Genomic DNA, 22,520 nt, shown 5'->3' on the forward strand with positions numbered 1-22,520 from the left:
AGTATTTATTGGAAAGCCTAATGATCCAGGAGATCAAGTCATTAAAAAGGATGGTATGGACGATCTGCCATTACCACTAGATCCATAAAATCAATTTATAGTTAAAGTTAGCCAGAAGTTATTCCAGGCTAACAAGATTTGTTGATGTTGAGACAGAGAAAAAACAGTTACTTATTTCAAACTGCATTCTATTTTTTCAGAGTCCAAAAGACCATACCTATTGCAGTTAATGACATCAGACTTATTGACCATATCAAGGGAGTGGTGCTTGAAAGCGTCACTACTAGATAGAGCAACTTCAAGTGCAGCTTCTAATCAATAAAAGCCTATTCAAAAGCAACTAACACAACTAAACTCTTTAAAGTGCACAGTATATTCAATTTATATTCAAAATCTATAAGAATGTTTTCCTTAATTACCATTTTCTTGAAGTTACAGATGTGGATGGTATTTCAGACCTGATTAATGAGTAGTGCTTTGCAGGCAGCATTTTTTGTGTGCTTTCTTTGTTTTTTGATTAAAATTTTGATATATTTCTCATCTTTTTTAGGGCACACCAGGAAAACAAGGTCCCACAGGGCCACCTGGTGATAAAGGTCCGCCAGGACCTATTGGTCAGTCAGGTGCCACTGGTCCTGTGGGTGAAGCTGGTCCAGAAGTAAGTATTAGAGACTTGTAACATGAGAATTAAAAAAAAAAAAAAAAAAAAAGTCTAGTGGTTATTCTCCTTGAGTTGAAGTTAGAGATGGAGAACAACTTTCTACTTCTTCTTACAGAAATGCAAGACTACAGAGCTAATCAATAGCCCTATTTTTTTGTTCCATAATTCTAGGGACCTGCTGGTAATGACGGTACTCCTGGACGAGATGGAGCTGTTGGAGAACGTGTAAGGATATATTGTTTTCTTAAGTCACTTCTGGAGATCTCCATTTTATTACTGACTTACTGTAGATTTTCTCTTCATTCAGTTAACTTGAATGGAGAACTTGTTCTGAAAGCGTATCACAGCTTTCAACATGTAGTACCTTTGAAAGCTGAGGAAACATGGCTGAGAAGCTAAAAACACCTGCTTCCACAAACTCGGACCTGAGTTCTTACAGAAGGAATATCTTTGTAGATTGAAATACCTAGAAAATAGATCGGCAATGCTAGAGTCCTGTTCCTTTGGTCTAGTCAAGTCTTCTTTAGATAAATAATGTTGACATTATGTTTCACAGGGTGATCGTGGTGAACCTGGCCCTGCAGGCTTACCAGGTTCCCCAGGGGGTCCAGGAACTCTGGGTCCTGTTGGCCCTCCAGGAGATGCAGGTCAAAGAGGTGAAACTGTAAGTGAGACTTTTAATATTTTGTATATCAAAAAAATGTGTATGCTTTTGTGCATTGTTTCACATATCTTCTATGTGCAATCTTTGTAGGGTTCTCGAGGTCCGATGGGTCCCCCAGGTCGTGTGGGAAAAAGAGGTTTGCCTGTAAGTTCTCCACAGTCACTGTGGTTTTGTCTGAGTTGCTTTATACAGGACAATGTACGAGAAACTGAACCCAAATTATAATGCTAAGCAGGGCTTCAGCTTTTAGTGTCCTGACTGCAAATCGATTTAGGTAGTCTTCTGAGCTGCAAATCTGTACTGATCTGTTTGCATACACTAGCGTTTCTACATTTTCTTTAAAAAGACTGCAGTGAAATAACAAATGCTTTGGAAGACTCTTCATTTGGAGTGTGTTGCTGTCCAAATGATGGTAGGACCCAAGCTGGCAAATGCCTGGAGCCTGTGACTGACAATTCAAGTAAGGGGTATTTAAATGAATGCTGAACAAAAAGGCACATTTTTAGGTTAAAATGGCAGAAATATAACAAAATCACCTGTTCTCATGAAACTGCTGTAATTCAGCGTATGAGATTCTGACTTTAGTCCAAATGGAAAAACAAACAAAACCCATCTTTTGGTGTTACATAACTCTTATACAATCCAAGCTTGGAACAAAAAAATTAATTGCAAACTTGGGAAATTCAAAAGAATGTTGTCCTGTCCCTAAGCAGATGTCATGAGAGACAGGAAAATTTATTGAGCAGTTTGTGATAATGATGCCATTGATAAACTATTTGGAATCTGGCACTGAGAAATTTAGCATGCAGTTCGGGCTGAGAAATATAGACTTGAAAGCAGAAGCCATATTTTCCAGGGATTTTTGAATTAGTGTGAAAAATTTGAAACTATCAAAAATACCAAGAATGGAATTGCGGCAATAATAGAATCAAGCTATTTGTACTGGGGAGCCTGAATATTGTTGTCTGTAGTTGGTGAATCTTAACTTCATCTGTATTTTAATTGTAGTGAAGGTAGAAGGAGCTGTAAGAAGTTAAGATGCAGCACAGAGGATTTTATACTGAAAATACATTTTATCACTATGACTCTGTGAGAAATCCATATTTTAATCTCCTCTAAGAAAATAATTTACGGTACCCAGTAAGGCAAAGAAATTTATCACCCTTAAAAAGCTTGTTACATAAATCATTTAGTATTATTATTACAGGTTTAGTTTATTTGACCGTATTATGAAGCTAAATGCACAACATTTTCTGTAGTTATTTAGTTTTTGTTTGCTAAAAAATAAAGATTCTTGGAGGTGCCCCAGCATTACTTTCTTTCTGGCTTTAGAAGTGAAGGAGGTCTGAATGCAGTGTCTAAAAGCAAATGAGGGTGTTTTGAGGTTGAGCTTTTTTTCTCAGTTCAGAATTTTACATGTAATTGCTGGTATTTACAGGGTCCCCAAGGACCTCGTGGTGACAAAGGTGACAATGGAGATCGAGGTGATAGGGGCCAGAAAGGACACAGGGGTTTCACTGGGCTTCAAGGTCTTCCTGGTCCTCCTGTAAGTTGTTCTGTTCTCACTATAATTTAATTTCCTTGGTAATTAAATAATGTATCAGGTACATAGTTATTTAAAACAAAACAAACAAACAAAAAAGCAAATTAGTTATTTTATTCCCACAAGGTGTTTGTGAGTGGCCTGGCTGTCTGCACTTGCTAATATATTTAATGTAATTTTACAATACTATTGCGTGGTGAGGTAAACCTGTACTTTGCGAGGTATGTGTTCTCTTACTCTTGTTCCATTTGTGCCAGTCCTGCAGTGACCGATCACTGACAGTCTATGATCTGCCAGCACAAGATGATAACAAAAGTTGATAGTTTCAGATGAGCATGTTAGACCATGAAATGCTTTTTGCCAGTGTTTGAACTCTTTACAGTCAAGAAATCAAATACAACATCCCATAAGGACTGCAATCATCTCTCTCACTAATATTTGCGAGAACTTCATTATTTCAGTGCCTACTGAATGGAAATGCCATGGAAAAAATGTTTTCCATTTGTTCACTGATCCTGTGCAAGAGCTGGAGTTTCAGCATGCAGTAAGAGAGTCAACAAAACCCCCTTCATAATAGCACCGTCACTTAGTCTTTGTAAGCCAATCTGATTCCAAATGCCATGAAAGCAAGGCTATTCTGCAGAAACAATTTATTTATAGTCAAGCACCAGTAAACTCTTTATAATCTAAATTGTGATTATGTTTTTTGTTCTGTGACAAGAGAGAACAATAGAATGAAAATTAATTGTAAGAACGAAAGGTACTACGTACTACACATTGTTCATGTATATTATCCTATTCATAGAGAACTGTGTATATCACACACTATTTCTTTAAAGGAATATGCTTTGAATGTCATAATGGTGTGATAATTTCTTCTGTTTAGGGTCCTATTGGTGAACAGGGCAGTCCTGGCATTCCAGGCCCATTTGGTCCTCGGGTGAGTATAATGTTTCAGGCTTGTTTTTCTTGCTTGTTTGTTTCCACAATCAGATTTTTATAGCTGCTTCACTTTTATTTCACTGGCTTTTATTGCCTTCAGTATCATGTGGGGATTACCCTGCTACCTTTTGCTGAGAGACATTACCTTGTTTAATATAGTAAAGCTTTGACATGAGCGTAGTTTATAGCTGGGTAAAACAATCAGTTCAGAATAACTACAGGGCTACAGTCCCTTTTTACAGACACATTGCTGCAGCCGATGCAAACCCATATATGTAGCAGCTCTGCTAATTGCTACTCTGCCTTTAGTACCCCCATCTATGTCAGTCACCCGCAAGTAAAGGAGAAATATGACCCCCTTGGATGTACCCAAGTGACAGTGTATATATCTCTGAGTATGAACATACGTGGGCATCCAGCAGCTACTCCAGTCTGTGTAGCACCTGGAATTGAACCCAGTTATCTTTAGGAAAAGATACACAGCTGATCCGAGGTGTATTAGCTGAGGTGATTCACTTCCAAAGAACAGCTTTGAAACTGCCTTCTTATTTTTGAAGAAGAAAAAGGCTGTTTTTTAAAGGTTTGGTAATAGACACAAATAATTATATTGCTTCCTTAAAATATAGTGCTTGTAGAGAGCTGGGTTTTATAACCTTGTTATTAAATGCTAAAATACATTCCTTCTTGCTCTTATATTTTCTAGGGTCCTCCAGGTCCAGTTGGTCCTTCTGGCAAAGATGGAAGTCCCGGTCCACTTGGGCCAATTGGGCCTCCTGGTGTTAGAGGGAGTGTAGGAGAAGCTGGACCCGAGGTAAGATGACAGGAATATGGAGGGAAAAGGTTGCCTTCAAGTAATGAGGCTTTTTTGCAGTCCATTGCATCACTTTCTCAAACATCCGTGAGCTCAAGGCAAATGCTAAGATTTAATAATTTCTCCAACAAATAGCCAGGGTAGCTGTGTATTGAAAGGGCTCATTTCTTACTCCTTTTCATCTCCCTGTCCTGTGACAATCCCAGCCTCATCCATCTCTGCTCTCCCTAGGCTAACCTGGGGCTACTTCTGCAGTTAGCTCACCGGGTCCTGCTGGATCTGCAGTTCAGCATGGCTGTTTGGTGGGTTGAGTCCTAAAACCTCAGGTATAAGCACAGGTCTGTCAGTGTAGCTGGAACCAGCAGCAGTTCACAGTCAGTGTTGCCACAAATGTGCCACTGAATGCGAGCAGCCGTGTGACTGATTGCCAGCGGCATATTCCATCAGCCCTTGCTTGTGGTAAGGAAATCCATCAGTCCAAATGAACGGCCCAAACTTTCTCAGCCCAGCTGACCCTCAGCCTGACCTGGGGTTTACAGACATCAACCGTGGGCTGATTCACAACTAACAGTTTGACCGTTTTGGAAGAAGTTCTAAACCTTTGCTAGATGCCCCAGGCATATTGCACGTTTACCAATTCATGATACCCTAAGCCATAAAGTGTAAGTTATGCTATCCCAAGGAAGATAAGTTAGAAGATTAGAGGAGTTGGGGAAAAGGGTGATTTGGATGATAGTGTGAGGGATTAAAAGACTGGTATTGCTAATTTTTGGGGAAAAGTAGAAAAGGTAGAATAAAATAATGAGCAAGACAGAGAAGGTGGTTTCTGCTGGTTTTTTGTCTCATAAGACATGTTTCCTGTGTTTATTGTGTGCTAATATTCACCCCATTTCGTTTGCATTTCTGCCAATTACAAGTATTTCCACTTCTGCCAAGGCACCAAGACTTGAATAAGAAGTCTATGGTAGAGCATGAGATTGTGATGTGTTTCCAGATACTTCATCTGTGTAATGAGACAGTACAAGAAATATTAAAGACCAGTATTTTTAGTTTAGCTTTCCATGGTGGCTTGCATGCAACTATAAATTGGAACCAAAAAGCAAGAAATAAAAGTTAAAGTTTCATTTGTCAGATGCAGAGTGTGTTAATTTGGGTGTGTGCTGTGTAGTAAGCATTTGGAGCACTACTTGTAAATTCTGAAGTAATTACTATCAAAGTTCTGATGCACCAGAGCATCCAGCTTCAAATGAAGGTATGTTACAGATTTTCTGCTGCCAAAGAAGAGCTGGCAGAGCTTGCAGGTAGAGATGGGTTTATTAACAGATATGGTCTGTGTCAAGACTTAGTTACTTGGCCAGGTGTCACAACTCAGGTTGACAGAAGGACCTCGCAACCCATCATTTGGGAAAGTTGACTTAGGAAAACATCTCCTTTGCCAAGTGAGGATGATGGAGATTCTGTACATACCCGTGGCCAAAAAGCTCAGCACTGTGCTGGATAAATGTAAAGACGTTTCTAGTGCCAATATTCCCATCCAGGCTTTACTGATTGAAAATGTGCCAGAGGTGACTCGGGGGAAGCAGGATTTTTAGATTGCTCTAAAGATCACTTACAGCTGTTGGGAATTTTAAGAAATAAAGTTATTAGGCAGGGATCTTAACAAGGAGGGACAGATGGCTTAAAAAACCAGGATGAGGAGGCCCTTCCTTGGTGACTTTTTCCAGCTGTTAAGTCTGAAATCAAGAGTAAGAAGTTGTTGAGCAAGGTATTAAGAGAGGCAGAGAGTGCATGAAGCAGTCGCATGCAGTTTTAATCTCTTACCCCTGTTCCTGGAAATGTGACTTGTTTATCTGTATCTGAACATTCCCTGTGCATTAGGGTGACAGGCCCTGAAGTTTTGCTTTTTTTAGTGGCTGGTTTTGCTACCATTTTGCATAGTATTTACTCTGCTATGCCTCTAATTGCCTTTTTCTTTTTAAACTTAGGGTCCACCAGGTGATCCTGGCCCTCCTGGCCCTCCAGGACCTCCAGGCCATCTCACTGCTGCCATTGGTGACATTATGGGACACTACGATGATGCTATGGCAGATCCACTACCAGAGTTTACTGAAGATGAAGCAGCCCCAGATGATCATAATAAAACAGATCCAGGAGTCCATGCCACGCTGAAGTCACTGAGCAGCCAGATTGAGACTATGCGCAGCCCAGATGGTTCAAAAAAACACCCAGCACGGACTTGTGATGACCTGAAGCTGTGCCACCCATCCAAGAAGAGCGGTGCGTATAAACACACCATCTCCTGTATGGTGCCATATGATGCTGTCACGTTTCCAGTATATACTTGGTCACTGGAAAAACAATGGGTAATACAGATTTTGATGGCCTAAATTGACATTCACACTAGGAGCTTGAAACCTTCTCACAAAAAAATATTTCTTCTTGCCAATGAAGTATATATTCTGATGTATCCCATATTTATTTATTCAGATGTATGTTAAAATCTGAAACATTTTAGACTTCTGTGGAACACTACTTATCACCATGTTATCAAAGTGTTATCACCATGGAGTACCACTTACATGATGAAGATATAGATTGGTATGCCAGTTGTGAATATTTGCTTAATTGCTATTAGCTCAAACTGTTACTTATGGGCTGATGACCTATGAGTGCTTTCCATCCAGAATTCTTTGCTGCAGCTCCATACTGGCAATTTCTAGGTGGTGATGTGCTAACGTGCCATTTAGGAGTTTCCCTAATTTGTATGGATTATCAGTGGATAAATCAGAACCATTTGGAAGGCAGAGATAATTTGTGGCAGGCCTTACAGCTTTTGCCCCGTTGCCTGAAACTTTGCTTCCAGCATCAATATTAGGAGGGGCTGCTGTCAGTTTCTCATATGTAGACAAAATTGTCTTCTAGCCACTGTGTGTTCTTTGTGCACTTGGAGTGTTCAGGAGCTCTGCAATGGATTTAAACCACCTTAACCTTCAACAGCTTTCAAGTTTGAATGCCCTAGTTTTGAAATATTTGAAATACTGCTCAGCTTGTATCTTGAAGCAACATTTCAGTGTATAGTTGAAGCACACATCAAAATACATCAAACTGATACATGAAACATGTGCCTGTTTTGCCTTGTGTTCTGTACTGTGGCAACATACTTTTGCTACCACGTCCCTCACATTTTATGTTCTTTGTAGGTGAATATTGGATTGATCCTAACCAAGGATGTGTTGAAGATGCTATAAAAGTATACTGCAACATGGAAACTGGAGAGACCTGTATTTCTGCAAACCCATCTACTATACCACGTAAAACATGGTGGGCCAGCAGATTGTCTGACTTAAAGCCCATTTGGTATGGCCTTGATATGAACAGGGGATCACAGGTAACTAAAAATATTTAATGTCAAGAATTGACACCTGGTTTAGAAAAATTCTTCTGGTTTAGAACTTCATCTGCTATTCTGAGCAGATTCTGTTACAGTCACAACATTATTAACTATTGGTTGACTACCTTATATTCAGTTAGCTATTATTACCAAACAGTAAATATAGGAAATTGCTGGGAGAAACAATGCAAGGGCATCTAAGGCAGGATTGGCTATAAGTAGACCATTGCTGGAAAAGATTTATTTCTCTTGATCCCAAAAACATCGGCTTCTCTTGCAATCTATCTCAGCAACTCACTATCCCTGAAAAAGGGTACTTTTACCCTAATATATGATTTAAATCACTGCTGTTTTAATCAAATTCTACTTACTTTCTGAAAACTCTTTACTGCTAAAGAATACAAAATTACTTTATAAATTACTTTTAAAAGAAAGTATGATTGTTATCATCTATGTAAGGATGCTCTATCAGCCTCCATGCAGACAAAAATTCCACTCAGCCTTCTGTTGGATTTTCCCTCTGTAGTAACTTCTAAAAGTAGGCTTATTGATCCTGCCAAAATAAGAGAAGTTTATGCTATGCAAAGTGATAATTAATTGAACAGCTTTTGCCATTTTTATTCCTAGTTCATCAAATCAGAAGTACAGAAAATGCATTCAATGGTTATTTCATAGGGAGTAATTAAATAACTTTAAAATAAATATTTGGTGTGTGAAGAATAATGCTGTTATCAGCTGGATTCCTGAAAGCAGTTCAGAACTTCAACAATTGAGAACAGATGTGGTGTTGAGAACAGATGTGATATTGATTGCTTTTGTGAGATGCTTTCACTTATTATTAAATTCAGGCGATCTTGTGCTGACCCAAGATGTCACAGTTGATGTTTAGTTGCCTGCAGAGCTACACATAGGGGTTTTGTAAGTCAGATGCTCTTTGAAGGTAGAAATTTTATTGAGAAATACTATAAAAGCATATTTCATTTTTGAAAACACTGTCAGATTTGATAACTGATAGCATGACCTGTGTGATAGTCATATGCACTCCTTACGGATTCTAAATAATAAATATGTCTGAGATTGCTAAACAGAGATAACACATTTTGTAAAAAATGACAGTGTCGATGCATAAGATTTTATCTTCACCAGTTTCGGTAAAGTTTACACATTTTAGTCATTGTTGATTGTTATGTTTTATGTTGCAATGATTTGTAAAACATGAATAAAATGGAACCTGCACAGATAGGGGAAAAAACCCAGTCTCAGGAATTTTAGAACTTTTGTTATTGGTAAAGAAATTGCTTCTGTTTTTTATAGAAGCAGTGGCACTTCATAAAGCTTTTGTCAAACTTCTGTGCAAATTAGTTAGCTGATAAGGCCCATAGGCAAATGTATAGTTATATTTATGTAGTCAAACTTTGGCTGTTTGTGATGCTTCTAAACACAATACAAAGCCTACAGAAAACAAGTTGCTAAAGTTGCAAATATATTGCTATATATAATAAAAATAATATAGCAACCACTGTAAAAGGGTTTTCTGTGCTTGGTGTTTCTTACCTACTCTGAGGTTGCTCTAGTGCACTATTTCATGTGTAAAGTCTAGCTCCTACTGAATCCCTTTTTGAAACAAGGCAGAACTAAATCCAAACTTTGGTATGTCTATGGAAGCCCAGCTGCCTTTGAGTTGTTCAGCTGCAGAGCTTTATGGTCAAAATTCTCCACAATGAACCATCCCTGTTAAAGGCTGTCCTCAACTAGCAGCAAATAACAAAAGAAACCATTCTTAGATTTTATGTTATAGGGCTCCTGCTAGTCATGTCTGGAAATGGTTACAATAATGACAGATGTTTCTAAAATCCGTGAACTCACAATGAAATATCATGTAATCTATGCTGATCTATTTCTTTGTCTTCGCAGTTTGTGTATGGGGATACAGCTGTCACTCAGATGACATTCCTGCGCCTCCTATCAAAGGAAGCTTCCCAGAATATCACTTACCTTTGTAAAAACAGCATTGGGTACATGGATGACCAGACAAAGAACCTGAAAAAAGCTGTAATTCTGAAAGGGGCCAATGACCTGGAGATCAAAGCAGAGGGAAACAGCCGGTTCAGATACACTGTTCTTCATGACAGCTGTTCTGTAAGTTTTAGGGTTTGGTCCTTTCTTATGGGGAAAAAGGACTTTTGTCCTTTTTCAGTTCTTCCTGAATCTAGAAAAAAATCATAGAATGAAATAATTAAAATGCTACAGAATTTTATTATGAACTGTCAAAGTAACTGAATAGGTGTTTTGTTACAATTTTAGCTTCACATAGTAGGAGTCTGCCCTATTTAGAGGATATTTACAAATTGCTAGTTCTTAGGGAGTGTACCAAGATATGTGCCTTGCCATTTTACATTTCCCAGTATTTGTTTACTTCTGTGTGTAATCACACGAATTGGTCAGATAACCTGGAGCATTTGTCTGCCACTTGGGTAAGATTATTGCAACAACCCACTGGAGAAAACTCATTGGAAAGGAAAATGTTCCTCCCCAAAACTCTTTGTGGGCATAAAACCTAGCAAGTAGTTAATTTTTTTTAACGTTCAATAGCATTCTCAGCCAAGTCCGAGATACTGGCAAAGTATTTCTAAAATTAGTTTTGCATCTGAAATAAAATACTCTGTGCTTTAAAGTAATATAGCCCAAGATTATATGTGCAGGTGCATATTAACACCTAGAGAAGAATTTTATAACAGAAAGAAAAATCAGTCCAGCTCAAGGAGAAGTCCTGCTGTATCAACCTGGTGGGTCTGTTCGCCACTGTAAAAGCAAGATTTATATACATATATATATATATATATACACACACATATTTTAAGATAACCAAGATGCAGTACAAGGTGTTGCTCAGTGAAGATACAGTGAGACCCTTCTGAACTGTCAGACAACTGACTCACCAGCTGGAATTCAGGATGTTTCCGACATGAGCTCTGGCCTAAGCTTTTCTTTTTTCTTTTTCTCTTTCTTTCCTCCTCCAGAAACGTAATGGGAACGTGGGCAAGACTGTTTTTGAGTACAGAACACAGAACGTGGCACGCTTACCTATCACAGATATCGCACCGGTGGACATTGGCAGTACTGACCAGGAATTTGGAATTGAAATTGGGCCAGTTTGCTTTGTGTAAGAGGAAGGGGGGAAATTAACACACTACCCAGCAACAGCAGCCAATTAAACACGTGAACTTAGACTGATTGAAGTTAATCCTGGGACTCTTGAAGTAATGGCTGATATTAGATCAGCATTGTATATACGGTTCCTTTTAAATGCCCGGCCTCCTTTTGAATATTTATTTTACTTACAAACCTTCCGTTTTAAATGATTGAAACCAACTTTTTATTACAACAGTACAATTTTAAGAGGATCGATGACCACCTTTTAGAAGTAACATGATTCTTTTTCCTCGCTTTTGTTTCAAATTATTTTGAAATTTACAGGTATTCAAAAAAGATAGTTTTAATGTGGGACTTTGTAAAACTCTAAAGAGTATTTCTTTTGCTTGGTTGCATACTGAATAACGGAAAAGCAGAGCACTTCTTTTGTGACCCGTTGGCTATATTGCAGTCATAATTACTCCCTCTGCCCCAATTTGTCTTCCTGTGGTAGCCAGTATGATAACCATTCACAGAAATCTGTGTCTTTAGTAGAAGAAAATCTCTTCAAACAAGATCACCTTAATTTGGCATTGCCTTTCCTGCACTTTCCTATGTAACAGTCTGCTCAGAAGACTATTTAGGCATGATTAATTTATGAAGTAAAAACACTACTGGAGTAAATACGAGTTTTCAGTAGGGGTGTCCCATATCTTAAATTTTAAGGCCAGACTTCACTTCTCACAATGTATTTGTGTAAATCCATCAAATTATCCTTAATCTTCAAAACTCATCTTAAACCCAATACTTGTTGATTTTCCAGTACTTGCCCATCTAAGAAGCCATTACATATCAAATGATACAGATGTCTTATATATGGTGCCAATTTATGTATGTTGCAAGTCATTGACATGTATACCAGACCAATTGCTAATAAAGAGAAAGAACGTTTAGAAATTCATCGGTTTTAGCTGACATCCAGACATGCATCACCAGTAATTTGACTTACTGGCCTTGAGTTGTCAAGGCAAGAAAGTTCCATCGTTTCTTAGCATGAGCTACCTCATCTCTGGAAGTTGGGATGCATTAAATATTCCTGATTTTATTTTAGATATTAAAAGGTGCTATGCTTCTGTTGTTATTTTGAGCGAGGAGATAGGCAGGGCAAAAACGACAAAATAGTGATGGTGCTAAGTGACTCTAGAAGGCTGATGAAATAAAGATGCCTACTGTCAGTGTCATTTTCAGTGCTTAGCTGTTAGGCTTATGGTGTTTGACAGAACAATGTTACAGTGCATTTATTTGTTGGTCATACAGTATATAGAATGTTTTGTACCACTAACATGCTTTATTTTGTAAAGTATGTGGGTACAAACTTACTTAGTTTTTTTGTTTCATTATTGCATCTGTGCTCTCCACGTTTTCTGTTTGTTCCTTACAAAAAAATAAAAAATAAACAGCTGGAGCCATCCCTAAAGAAAGTCATGCTCATAGCTTTATTCATGTATCTTTGCAAAGCATTTAATTAAATACGTGCTTCTCGCTGTAAGTGGTTTCCTTTTTGTAGAATTCCTTCCAGTGTCCCCCATACCAGTTCATTTCCAGGAAATTAAAAATAGAAATATTTAACTTTTGTTTTGTTGCTATTTGAATAACTCATTTGCAATGCATTCTCCTGAAGTATTTTACACAATGGAATATAAGGGTAGTTTGAACAATGCCCTCTGTGTCAGTTTTTTTGTTTGGTTTGGTTTTTGGTTTTTTTTTTTTTTGTTGTTTGTTTGTTTTTTACAAGATAGGCATCAATTTGTATGAATTATTCACCAGCAGTCCTAGTCAAGCTACCTAACTAGTGTTTGAGACTCCAGGGAAAGAGAATTTTTATTCAAGACTAAATAAAATGTGACTTAGCTAATTCCCAGTGTCAAAGTATGTTATTGCTGGTAGGAAACAGTTTCTGGACAAGCCACAAAACTGCATTGTAGTAAGGCAGGCAAGAATTTATGTTCCTTTCCTCCATCTGAAAGAGCAAGAACTTTGACGTTTTCCAGGTTGTCCATACAGGGCAGGTAGAAGCCTGGGAACAGGGGAGTTGACAGGGTCATGCTGACGTTATCTGCTTGCTTTTAGCACCCAAGCAGGAAGTCTGTGATGTTTTTTACTACCATTAAATAATTTCTATAAATATGTCACTCAGGAGTTAACTTAGTGGATCCTTGAGAAGTTCTAGACAACATTAATTTCACTGAATAATCTGAGGTGTATTGGATTGGTCCAACATGTTCATGCAAAGGTGGATATCCAGTGGCTGTGATCATATCTCTACAGGACAGTTATCCAGATGCAAAGAATAAATAACATTTGGAGCATAGATACATGTTCGAAAGTGCTTTTTAATCTCTAATTTTCATCACCAGAGTATTATAATCCATGATTAGTATAACTGTTTTATGTTGAAGGAGAAGAACATTTAATTATGAAGGATATGCTAGTTGTTTTTTTTGTTTTGGTTTTTTCTTCTCAAGTCTCTTTTTACTGCTTTTTTTTGCCTTTTCAAGTCTCTCTTTCCTGCTCTATTTTCGTATGAAGCATGCAGTATTTCCTCAGCTGAGTGCCTTGAGCACTGAAAAAAGAGCTTTACCTGGAAAGCAGTCTAAGGTAATGTTCTGTAAAAAAACATTGCTGGAGAGTCACTGAAGCAAAGTGTCCCTTGAAGTGTGAGCTCCCAGGAAATCTGAGCAGATAACTGAGGAGTAGTTGTAATACAAGTGGTCGGACTTTTGTTCCTCTCTTGACTAACTAAGTTTATAGCATGCGTTCTATTACATCTCTTTCCCTGTTTAAACATTCCTCAAAGCACTGTAGAATCTTTTTAAGCAGACCAAAAAAAATTAAATAAAAATGGGTGGGGGGAATTTCACTGCTTTCAACTGTTTTACCCCTTATCTAGGCTATGTGGCATAGCCTCATGTAAATACAACTTTAATTTTATGAACCTAGAATGAATGAGCTGATAATTTGCAGAAGGCTGATTAACGTATAAAGTATCATTAAGTATCAGCTATGGCATTTAGGGCAGTTCTGTCTTGGTTGCAGATGGCCTCAGAAATGGTAGAAAAGTAATTTAAAGTGGTTACGGTAATATCAGAGATTGCATTTAAATTAAATTTGAGTTATAAGAATTGGTCATTGCTATTGTTTTCCATAACTGACCTGTCCTCAGCGAGAAATGAGTCCCAGGACTGCCAGTAGCTGATGCATCTCTTGGTTTCTGAAAAACAGTAGTGCAACGGTTGTGCAGCAATCATTTGCTAAAATCTCAGCTAGAAGGTAAAATTCTGTTGCTCACTGCTCTTAATTTGGCACTCACTTTATGTTTACATCAGTGGTGGAGTTGATGCAGTAGTTTATCTTGAAATTTGTTTTCTTATGTAGATAAAGATGTAGATTCTTTTATAATTTGATTTTAACTCATCTGGATTTGCAATGTTTGTTCTGAAGGTGCTTGTATCATCACTGTCGTGCTTTTTTCACTGTGCCACTGAACTCTAGATATAAAATACCAGACTTTGTATGTAACTACACAGCTGATTACAGACTTGGGACCAAGCAGAGCTTTATCTAGCGCAAGGGGCCGCGTCGGTGGAACGAGAGGTTTTCCTTTCTAATTCACTGAGAACAAAAAAGGCAGCCAATATGAAAAAAAAAACAAACCAACCACAAAAAAACCCAGCTTTGGCCTATAGGGCTGTGAGTGGGTTTTATATACTAATATTTCACCTTCACAGCTTACAATTTTATGCAGCTGCAGAGTAGAATCCATTTTGGATTTCTTTCCCCAGGCAGCATCTCCTAACACAGACCACCTTTTACACTGTGTTTTACTTTCAGATTTCTTTCAGGTTAAAACTTTGTAAGAATACAATCTTGATGGAGGAAAAAATGTGAAAGATCTTTCGGATATGCTCAGTGGACCTTGGGGGTTATGATAGAAGTTCACAAAAATGAAAAATCTTGCATATCTGCAAGCACTATGAACAAAGAGCTGAGATTCAAGTGTTGCTGAGCATATCTTATTTTTGCTTTTATTCTGGTTTTAGTGATATTTCACCTTTATATTAAACATAGATTGTATTGAAGAGTTTAATAATGCCTTTTCCAAGGCTTTTTCTCTTATTATTGCTCAACATTTTCTCTTAATTTATTTTGAGCAGAAAGAGATGCAGAGGACAGAACTCATTACACTGCTATAGTACATTGGATACATCAGCTCAAATGGCCAATGGTTTAACTGGGCAGTGTTAATATTGATTTATGTACTGTATAATTAATAGTATCAGTATTGTAAAAAGGAAAAGAATCCCCAACTGTTCCTTCTGTACTTCCTAGAGGAGCCCAGCTCTGACTGCCTACATCAAATGTGATCGTAGCCTCCCCACTGCATCAGAGCCTCCTCGCACAGAGCTCTCTATACCGAGCACTTCTGGATGCTTGAAACGTAAGGCAAGCAAGGAACTGATGGCTTAAGTCCTCCCTGAGCAAGAGGGTTTTTTCAAATCGGTTTTGGATTTATACACCTACGTTTTAGGGTGACTGTGAAGAAGAGTTTGTATTTTGGCTGGAAGCTTGCTCTTTTAAAAGGCTGGTGGAACAGCGCCAGATTCAGGTCCTCCATCCTCCTTCCATACAGACCTTTTCCTTTCTCTTCTGCTTTGGTCATCTGCTCTAGCTCAGTGGTTATTCTTTTCTCTTGGGCTGCATGAGAGCATAAGTTCAAATCTCATGGCTTCTCCTGCCCAAACCCCTTCCTTGCCTATCTGTTAGCCTCCTTGAATCCATTATAAATACTCAGCTCAAAGTTTTTAAATACAAAAAGGATTCTGTAGAGTACCAGGGGTGCTACACACAGTAGAAGCATGCATCAAGCAACAGAGAAGTGTGGGAAAGAAAATGTCATGGCATAGCTACAAACAATTCAAACAAAGTCTATAAGACATAGCAAGCAAATAGAGGAGAATGAGAAAGATTTATTTTTTCTTTTCCCTCTATGAAGGAAATTAAAGAGTCTAAAAGTGGGTGAAGGACAAAAAGCATTATTTTCCTTATTATGGTAGGGTAAGAGCCCCTAGGTTTCTTTTCTCTCTTGTAGCTGCCTGAGGTTAAGCAAAGTAGGTATTGGGCTGGTAAATGCTCACATTATCTGTGGATTTTTAACATTTTTTCAGGAAATGAAGGCTATACTGAAGGTTTAATATTTGCTAGGCCGTTGGTCTCGGAGAGAAGGTATTTATGAAAAGAATATGATTCCAGGAAGACAGAGTAAAACAATTGAAAAAAAAAAAAAAAAAGGAAAAAAAAAAAAAAGCAGAACTAAATATAATTATAGAAATGTTAATGGAAGAAAAAAGATTCCCTGTAAGTAGGCAAATACCATAGAGAGCACAAGGTAAAAGTGTATTAGACAATGATGGTTTTGTAAAGAATATTGACAAAAGACAAAACAAAAATCGGCAGTTCAATAGCTGGAATAGAAATGCCGAGGCAGCTGTGGACCCATAGAACCCAGCTGGCCAAACTGTGTGTTTGAGCTAGAAAAAAAATACATCAATTTGATTTTGCATTACTGTGTCCAGTGGATCGCAGTACACTTGCTAGGAGGCTAAACATCTTGTTGAAGTGTGTGATTTCAAGCATAACCTGCAAAGTTCAGAATATCCATAAAGGAGCCTTTTTAAGCAAAATTGCTAGATGCGTACCAGAGAATTAGATTCAGTTTCTTAAAAGGTAGTATGTTTCTAGCTCGCCTATTTCACCTGCTGTCATGCTATGCAGACATTTAGCTCATGTTAACATCAGAGGTAATGGTTGTTAATGTGTCAGATGGAGGCTGCGAGAACCTCTATGAAGAATACGATGAATTACAATTGAGAATCACCTGCATCGAACCCTATCCACCCCAAGAGAGCATACATATATATGGTCACAGAGGGAAACTCGGTACAGAAGACCAGCTTTCTTGTGAAGCTGCTGCTCCTACCTGTGAGGTGGTGATTGGACAATATCTTTAGGAATAGTAAGAGAAATCTGATTTTTCCGCCAGCCAAAGAAAGGACACTTTCTTTGTGAAAAGACACAAAGGTGCTATAGTAGAGCCATTGGACTGGACAATGTTCAGGAGGACCTGGGCAAAATGATACAAAGATTAAACCCAAAATGCTTTATAGATTTATACAACATAGAAGACTCAGAGAGGTTGATTGCCAATCTGTCTGTTGTGCTATCAGCATTATATGTTCTACCATTTGCTGGGAGAAAGTCTTGGAAACTATTACGGTATCAGGCAACACTCTGAACAGGATGCTAGAAGAGAATTTTTTCCTCCATCCTCCACATTAATTTCTTGCACATTTGTTATTTCCTTGCTGATAGAGTAAGAAGCCACCTTTCTGTAAAGCTCTGGCTTGTTGTTTTCTAAGTAATACTTCATAATCATTATGATCTCTTGTGTTCTCAGTATCAGAATGGTGCACTATGAAATTTTATATTGCAAAATTTGTTCCTCAGCTGAGGTATTACTATCCATCCTCCAGGGAATTCTGAAGCATTATTTAGGAATGTTTGTGTAGGAAAAAAACCCAACAAAACCCCATGCAAGTTCACATGTGACCAAGCATCACAGAACTGCTTGTTGGCCATAGTCAATTAAGTGAAAAATCTGGAATCGTAATAATGTTCTTTTGTTGATTGAGTATGTATCAGAAGCTTCAGTAAAATATTTTTACATGTTTGGTAGGGAGCAATCTTCCCTGTGACAAAAACACAACATGGACAGAAGATTGTGACAATTGTAGGAGCCATCATTGTAATTTCAGAGCCTCTGCCCTCTAAAGGACATGCTGTGTGATTCTACACACATACAAAAATAAGTCAGTCAACAGCATTTTCTGCTGTCGTATCAGTTTAGCCATTTCCTGACGGAAATATTAACTTCTGCTTTGTGGATGCTACCAAACGGAATGGAGGAACGAGTCAACTTCTTCAGGTATCTTGGAGTTACTGTAACCGGGATAGTGAAGCTGAAATGTGAGTTATGATAGGAACATTCACAAAACCCCACTGAAACTGGAAAATCTCCAGTGCCTCCAAGAGCAATCCTTTAATGGCTCAGTTCTCAGTGCATGAGAATCCAGCAACAAAAGTTAAGTTTTGTCCTTTAATCCAGAGATGTCTGTGGCTAAGGATATACTGAAAGGAGGTCACGTGGTTTCTCATGAACCTCCTCTGGCAGAGAAATTTTGGATAAGCGTAGTTTTGCTAGGTAGCACTTACAGGGGAAAAAAAAAAAAAAAAAAAAAAAAAAGAAAAGAAGAAAAGAAAAAAAGAAAAACATTATGACCAGTGGACTTCCGGAAAGGAGAGGCCATAAGCCGGAGTGGCTTCTGCGATGGGAAAGCAGCAGTGTGGCTTAGAGCCAATGATTCCAGAAGATTTTCTCCAGGCTGAAGCTATTACGGGACAAAAAGCAGGTAGGAAGACAAGACCACCAGGATGTTGATGTGGTGGATTTCATTCATCCTGGAACAGCAGTCCCTCAGTGTAGGGTGAGCTACATCTCGCCTCCTCCCAGCAAACAAGTAGGGAGACACACAGAAAGCAGCTCCATCACCCAAATGCTAAAGCCTCCTGCAAAGTATCTTCCTCTTCTGATACTTTTAAATCTAGGTTTCTATAGATTTTTGTTAAGAACATAATGAGATACAATTAAGGACATCTGATTACAAGCACATGTTGAATTAAAATGCTAAATCATAATATAAGTATTTCCTACATTACTGTAGCTTAAGATTTGTGCAACGAGTGCCTCATTGCTCACGTTTCCAGAAGAGAGGCACTTGCTTTAAGACTTGGAGCCTGCCAGACCAGACTTCTTTCCTGGTGAAAAGAAACAGGTATTGTGTTTCAAAGAATCAGGAGGGTTTCAGTCTTCGTTGAAATGGGTATGTTATCTGTAGTGAGAAATATATTCTGACTTGGTGACTACAATGAAGGTGTGTTACTGTCGTAAATAATAGCCAGTCCTCCAAAGTAACACATTTTCCAGCTTATATAACTAATAATGCAGCTGACGAGGTGCACTAAAAATCAGCTTTCTCTACGGAAGCTATCAGGACAGGCATAGAATGGCTAGTTGTTGGTTGGAAAGATCTTTCCTCTTCATGAATTCAAAATTCTTGCAGAGAGCTCTTCCTCCAAGTTACTACTTGCAAGCAGAGGCTTAGGACTGTTTAGCTGCTTTCCCAACAAGGCGAGCGTTACAGGTCACACCGCTGCTTGATGTAGGTGTCTAGCTTCCTTTTCTTTGGAAGGAAAGTTGTTAATAATTAGCCAGCTTCCAGAAAAAAGATTCCTGGTAGCTGTTCAAATTCAGAAACCAGCACAACCCCATGCTAAGTGATTGCTTACCCTTGTCTGGTTCCAGGTGTGAACTTGGCACGGAGGTGAAAAGCTGTAGAGACACAAACTCATGGGATGGCTCATCTCTTCCCAGTAGCTGTCCCTAGGCTGTTGCCCCCTGCCCCGGGAAGGATTGCTGGAGTCAACAGCTTCTGCAGTCATTTCTCAGGCTGCACCCGTCAAGGGTTGTGAGAGGGGGCTGGTGGGGGTGTTACAGCAGGGCCTGGAGCCATGCAGCTTCTAGATGGGATGGCTGCGGAGAACGCCTCACCTACCACCCACAGGGAGGCAAGGCTACGTGATTCATACATGTATAACTAGCCATACAGGTGCGTATGATTTTTTTTAAAAAATAGGATGTAATAAGATAGCGCTTCCCCCCCCGCCCCCCCCCCCCCCCCCCGTTAGGAAAGGGTTGGATGGTTGTTGTCATGTTATGGTATTTTTAAGCATAATTTCCATAAAGTCCATAAGCAGAAGATGTTGAAATAGTTCCCGTGCCACAGACAATAGCCAGGGAGTCCACGTTCACCAGAAGAAAAGCTCTAGTGTCCTGGAAAAGAGCTACACCTTTAGGTGAGAACCTGCAATTAATGGAAAGGTGAGGCTCCAAAACAATATTAAAACCTAATTAGTGATATCTTAAAGCTGTTGGTACGAGCCAGGAAAATCTTTGAGGCAGGTGTTTGTTTTTGGTTTTTTTTCCCTGTTGTTCTGTTTCTTTTTCCCTAAGAGCCATAATACGTGATGCTGTGAAGTGTACGAATATCAACTGGTGTAACAGGTAACGAGAATAAGAAGCTGTGGATCAGAAAGTGAGAAATTTCTTGCATTAGTCTCATTACTATGTGGGCAACTTCTTCCTTTGTTTTTTTTTTTTTTATGCCTCTCTTTCAACTATGTAGACTACAGTATTCTTTTTTTCTTTTCTCCAACACAACTTTATATGCCAAAGGAAGGTGCACTTGAATATGTGCCTAAAAATATCAACCTGTCTTAGAGCTGGAAAACAGGAGTTTGTGGTTCTGTACAGCCTTGAAAGACCTCTACTAGTTACCTGCTCAAAAGTGGGTTATTCCCAGAAGTGCTGTAGTCTATGGACTTGATGTACTGCTCTGTAACAGTGAAAAATGGTGCTGCCAGCCTGAAAGAGTCAGGTAAGACTTTTCTTTTTTTTTTTTTAAATATATTTCCAATGTAAAATAAAAGCTAGAGTCTTCCATAGTAAGTCAGAGTAAAAAAAAATAGGATTAGAATTTAAATCTTCCAAAGGCTAGCCTTATTTCCCAAGCTAATTCTTGTTTCGTATCCGTTTCATATTTCTATTACATCAAAGACCCTGCTACAAAAATACAGAGGCATCAGAATTGTGGCGGCTTAATAAGTGATCTGCTGAAATAAATGAAAGTATGGGGGGTCAAGTAGATTATTTTATGTTGGTCTTGGCTATTTCTTTGTGTTTTCTACAAATGCTCCAGTAATCACCTTTCATTGGTACAAATTATTAATCAAAGACTTAATGACTGCGTCTTTTCTTTAGGAAAAAAGCCCCCAAATCTTCAATTTTAAGGTTGAGTAATTGTTACCAGCTATTCAATCAGCCACAGTAGTGCTGGAGATTACAGAGAACATTTTTTTCCTGCCATGGGAATTAAGAACAGGTTTTTTTCAATGCCTTTTTCCACCAGGCAGCGTTCTTACCAGCCGCTTCCATAAAATTTCAACTCAAATCAAAAGACTCCCTACCATGTAATTTGTCAGATTAATATTATTACGTGCTTGTAATTCTCATGTTCCATAAACGGTAGCTATTTTCACCGTAAAAGTAGGAGGTTTTCTGCAAAAGCCAATGTTTTTTTATGAATTGTTGGCACTATTCCTTTGTGTTGCACTAAAATACAGTCATGCCTGTGTTGATACCAAATTTGTGCTGTTAAGGTCTCCCCAGACCCTCACTGTTTTGGTTCTTTGTGGGCACATCCAAATTCTTTGATGCCAGAGCAGGGCAGCATCTTAGCTCAGATCCAAATCTGGTGAGATTCCCTAAGAAACAGTATTTCTCTGCCCTTTTTTTCCCACTTGGTCCAATCCAGAAACTGTTCTCAGAGGATGCATAATCCACCCTCATCATTGAGAACCTTTAAGAATCTGAACATTTTTTCTCCCTATTTTTTTGTTGTTTGACCTTGTAGAAGGTCCTTAATGATTCTGGGCAGTGGAGCGTCACTTGGCAGTGCAGGCACGGTGTGGGGGCAGGCTTTGTATCTTCCTTCACAGGGAAGAGTGAGTAGCATCTGTCAGCGTCTACCTCTGGGAGAGGTTTCATGGCCCAGGTTCTGGTGTGCAGATAATTTCCTCCTTCTGGCCTGAAGCTCAGGCACTGCCAAACTGCTGTGGTAATTGATCTTGACTTTTTGCTAGAATCTAGCAATGACTTAGTTGTGCAGCTCCAGGGACCATAAAAAATATCCAGCTGCTTAGATTGTCAGCTTCATCAAACTGCTAGTGCCTCTAGCCTGTGCTGTAGGAGCCCCTTAGGCCATTATTTAAGCTGCCATCAGAAAGGGTGGCAGCCTGTGACTGCCTATTTATTTAGGCTGAAGCAGGTTTTCTAGGGGGGAGGAATGATTAAACTCTTGTTATTTCCTCCAAACTGGTCTGCCTAGGTGCATGGGAGCTGTTTTGGCTCTTGCTGTCAGAGCTGAGTCCATGCTGATAGTCAGAGAAGCTCACCACGCTTGAAAAAAACTGAGCCACTGGCTGGGGAGAGGATTGGAAAAAGAAAGAATGAAAATTTCATAGTATGATGGCATAAACCTCATCCCTTAGGATTACCAAATTTTCCTTCAAAAAAGTGATCCTAGAAAAATAAGTGGTACCAAAGAAAGAGATACAAATATTGAAATAAATTTTAAAAGTCGG

General features: G+C 38.8%; 1 protein-coding gene across 1 annotated transcript in view; it reads left to right on the top strand.

The window, feature by feature from the left end:
- Nucleotides 1-12,864, top strand: part of COL5A2 (collagen type V alpha 2 chain) — a 112,986-nt gene extending 100,122 nt beyond the window's left edge. Inside the window, exons 44-54 of the mRNA XM_005440448.3 lie at nucleotides 551-658; nucleotides 833-886; nucleotides 1,218-1,325; nucleotides 1,416-1,469; nucleotides 2,764-2,871; nucleotides 3,755-3,808; nucleotides 4,514-4,621; nucleotides 6,607-6,898; nucleotides 7,822-8,009; nucleotides 9,927-10,151; nucleotides 11,033-12,864. Of these exons, the coding sequence (XP_005440505.2) occupies nucleotides 551-658; nucleotides 833-886; nucleotides 1,218-1,325; nucleotides 1,416-1,469; nucleotides 2,764-2,871; nucleotides 3,755-3,808; nucleotides 4,514-4,621; nucleotides 6,607-6,898; nucleotides 7,822-8,009; nucleotides 9,927-10,151; nucleotides 11,033-11,179 (1,446 nt within the window). The 3' untranslated portion in view covers nucleotides 11,180-12,864. The remainder of the gene's footprint in view (nucleotides 1-550; nucleotides 659-832; nucleotides 887-1,217; nucleotides 1,326-1,415; nucleotides 1,470-2,763; nucleotides 2,872-3,754; nucleotides 3,809-4,513; nucleotides 4,622-6,606; nucleotides 6,899-7,821; nucleotides 8,010-9,926; nucleotides 10,152-11,032) is intronic.
- Nucleotides 12,865-22,520: the final 9,656 nt, after the last annotated feature.

The sequence above is a fragment of the Falco cherrug genome, chromosome 8 (genome assembly GCF_023634085.1).
Source record: "Falco cherrug isolate bFalChe1 chromosome 8, bFalChe1.pri, whole genome shotgun sequence".
In the NCBI taxonomy this organism is placed as follows: domain Eukaryota; kingdom Metazoa; phylum Chordata; class Aves; order Falconiformes; family Falconidae; genus Falco; species Falco cherrug.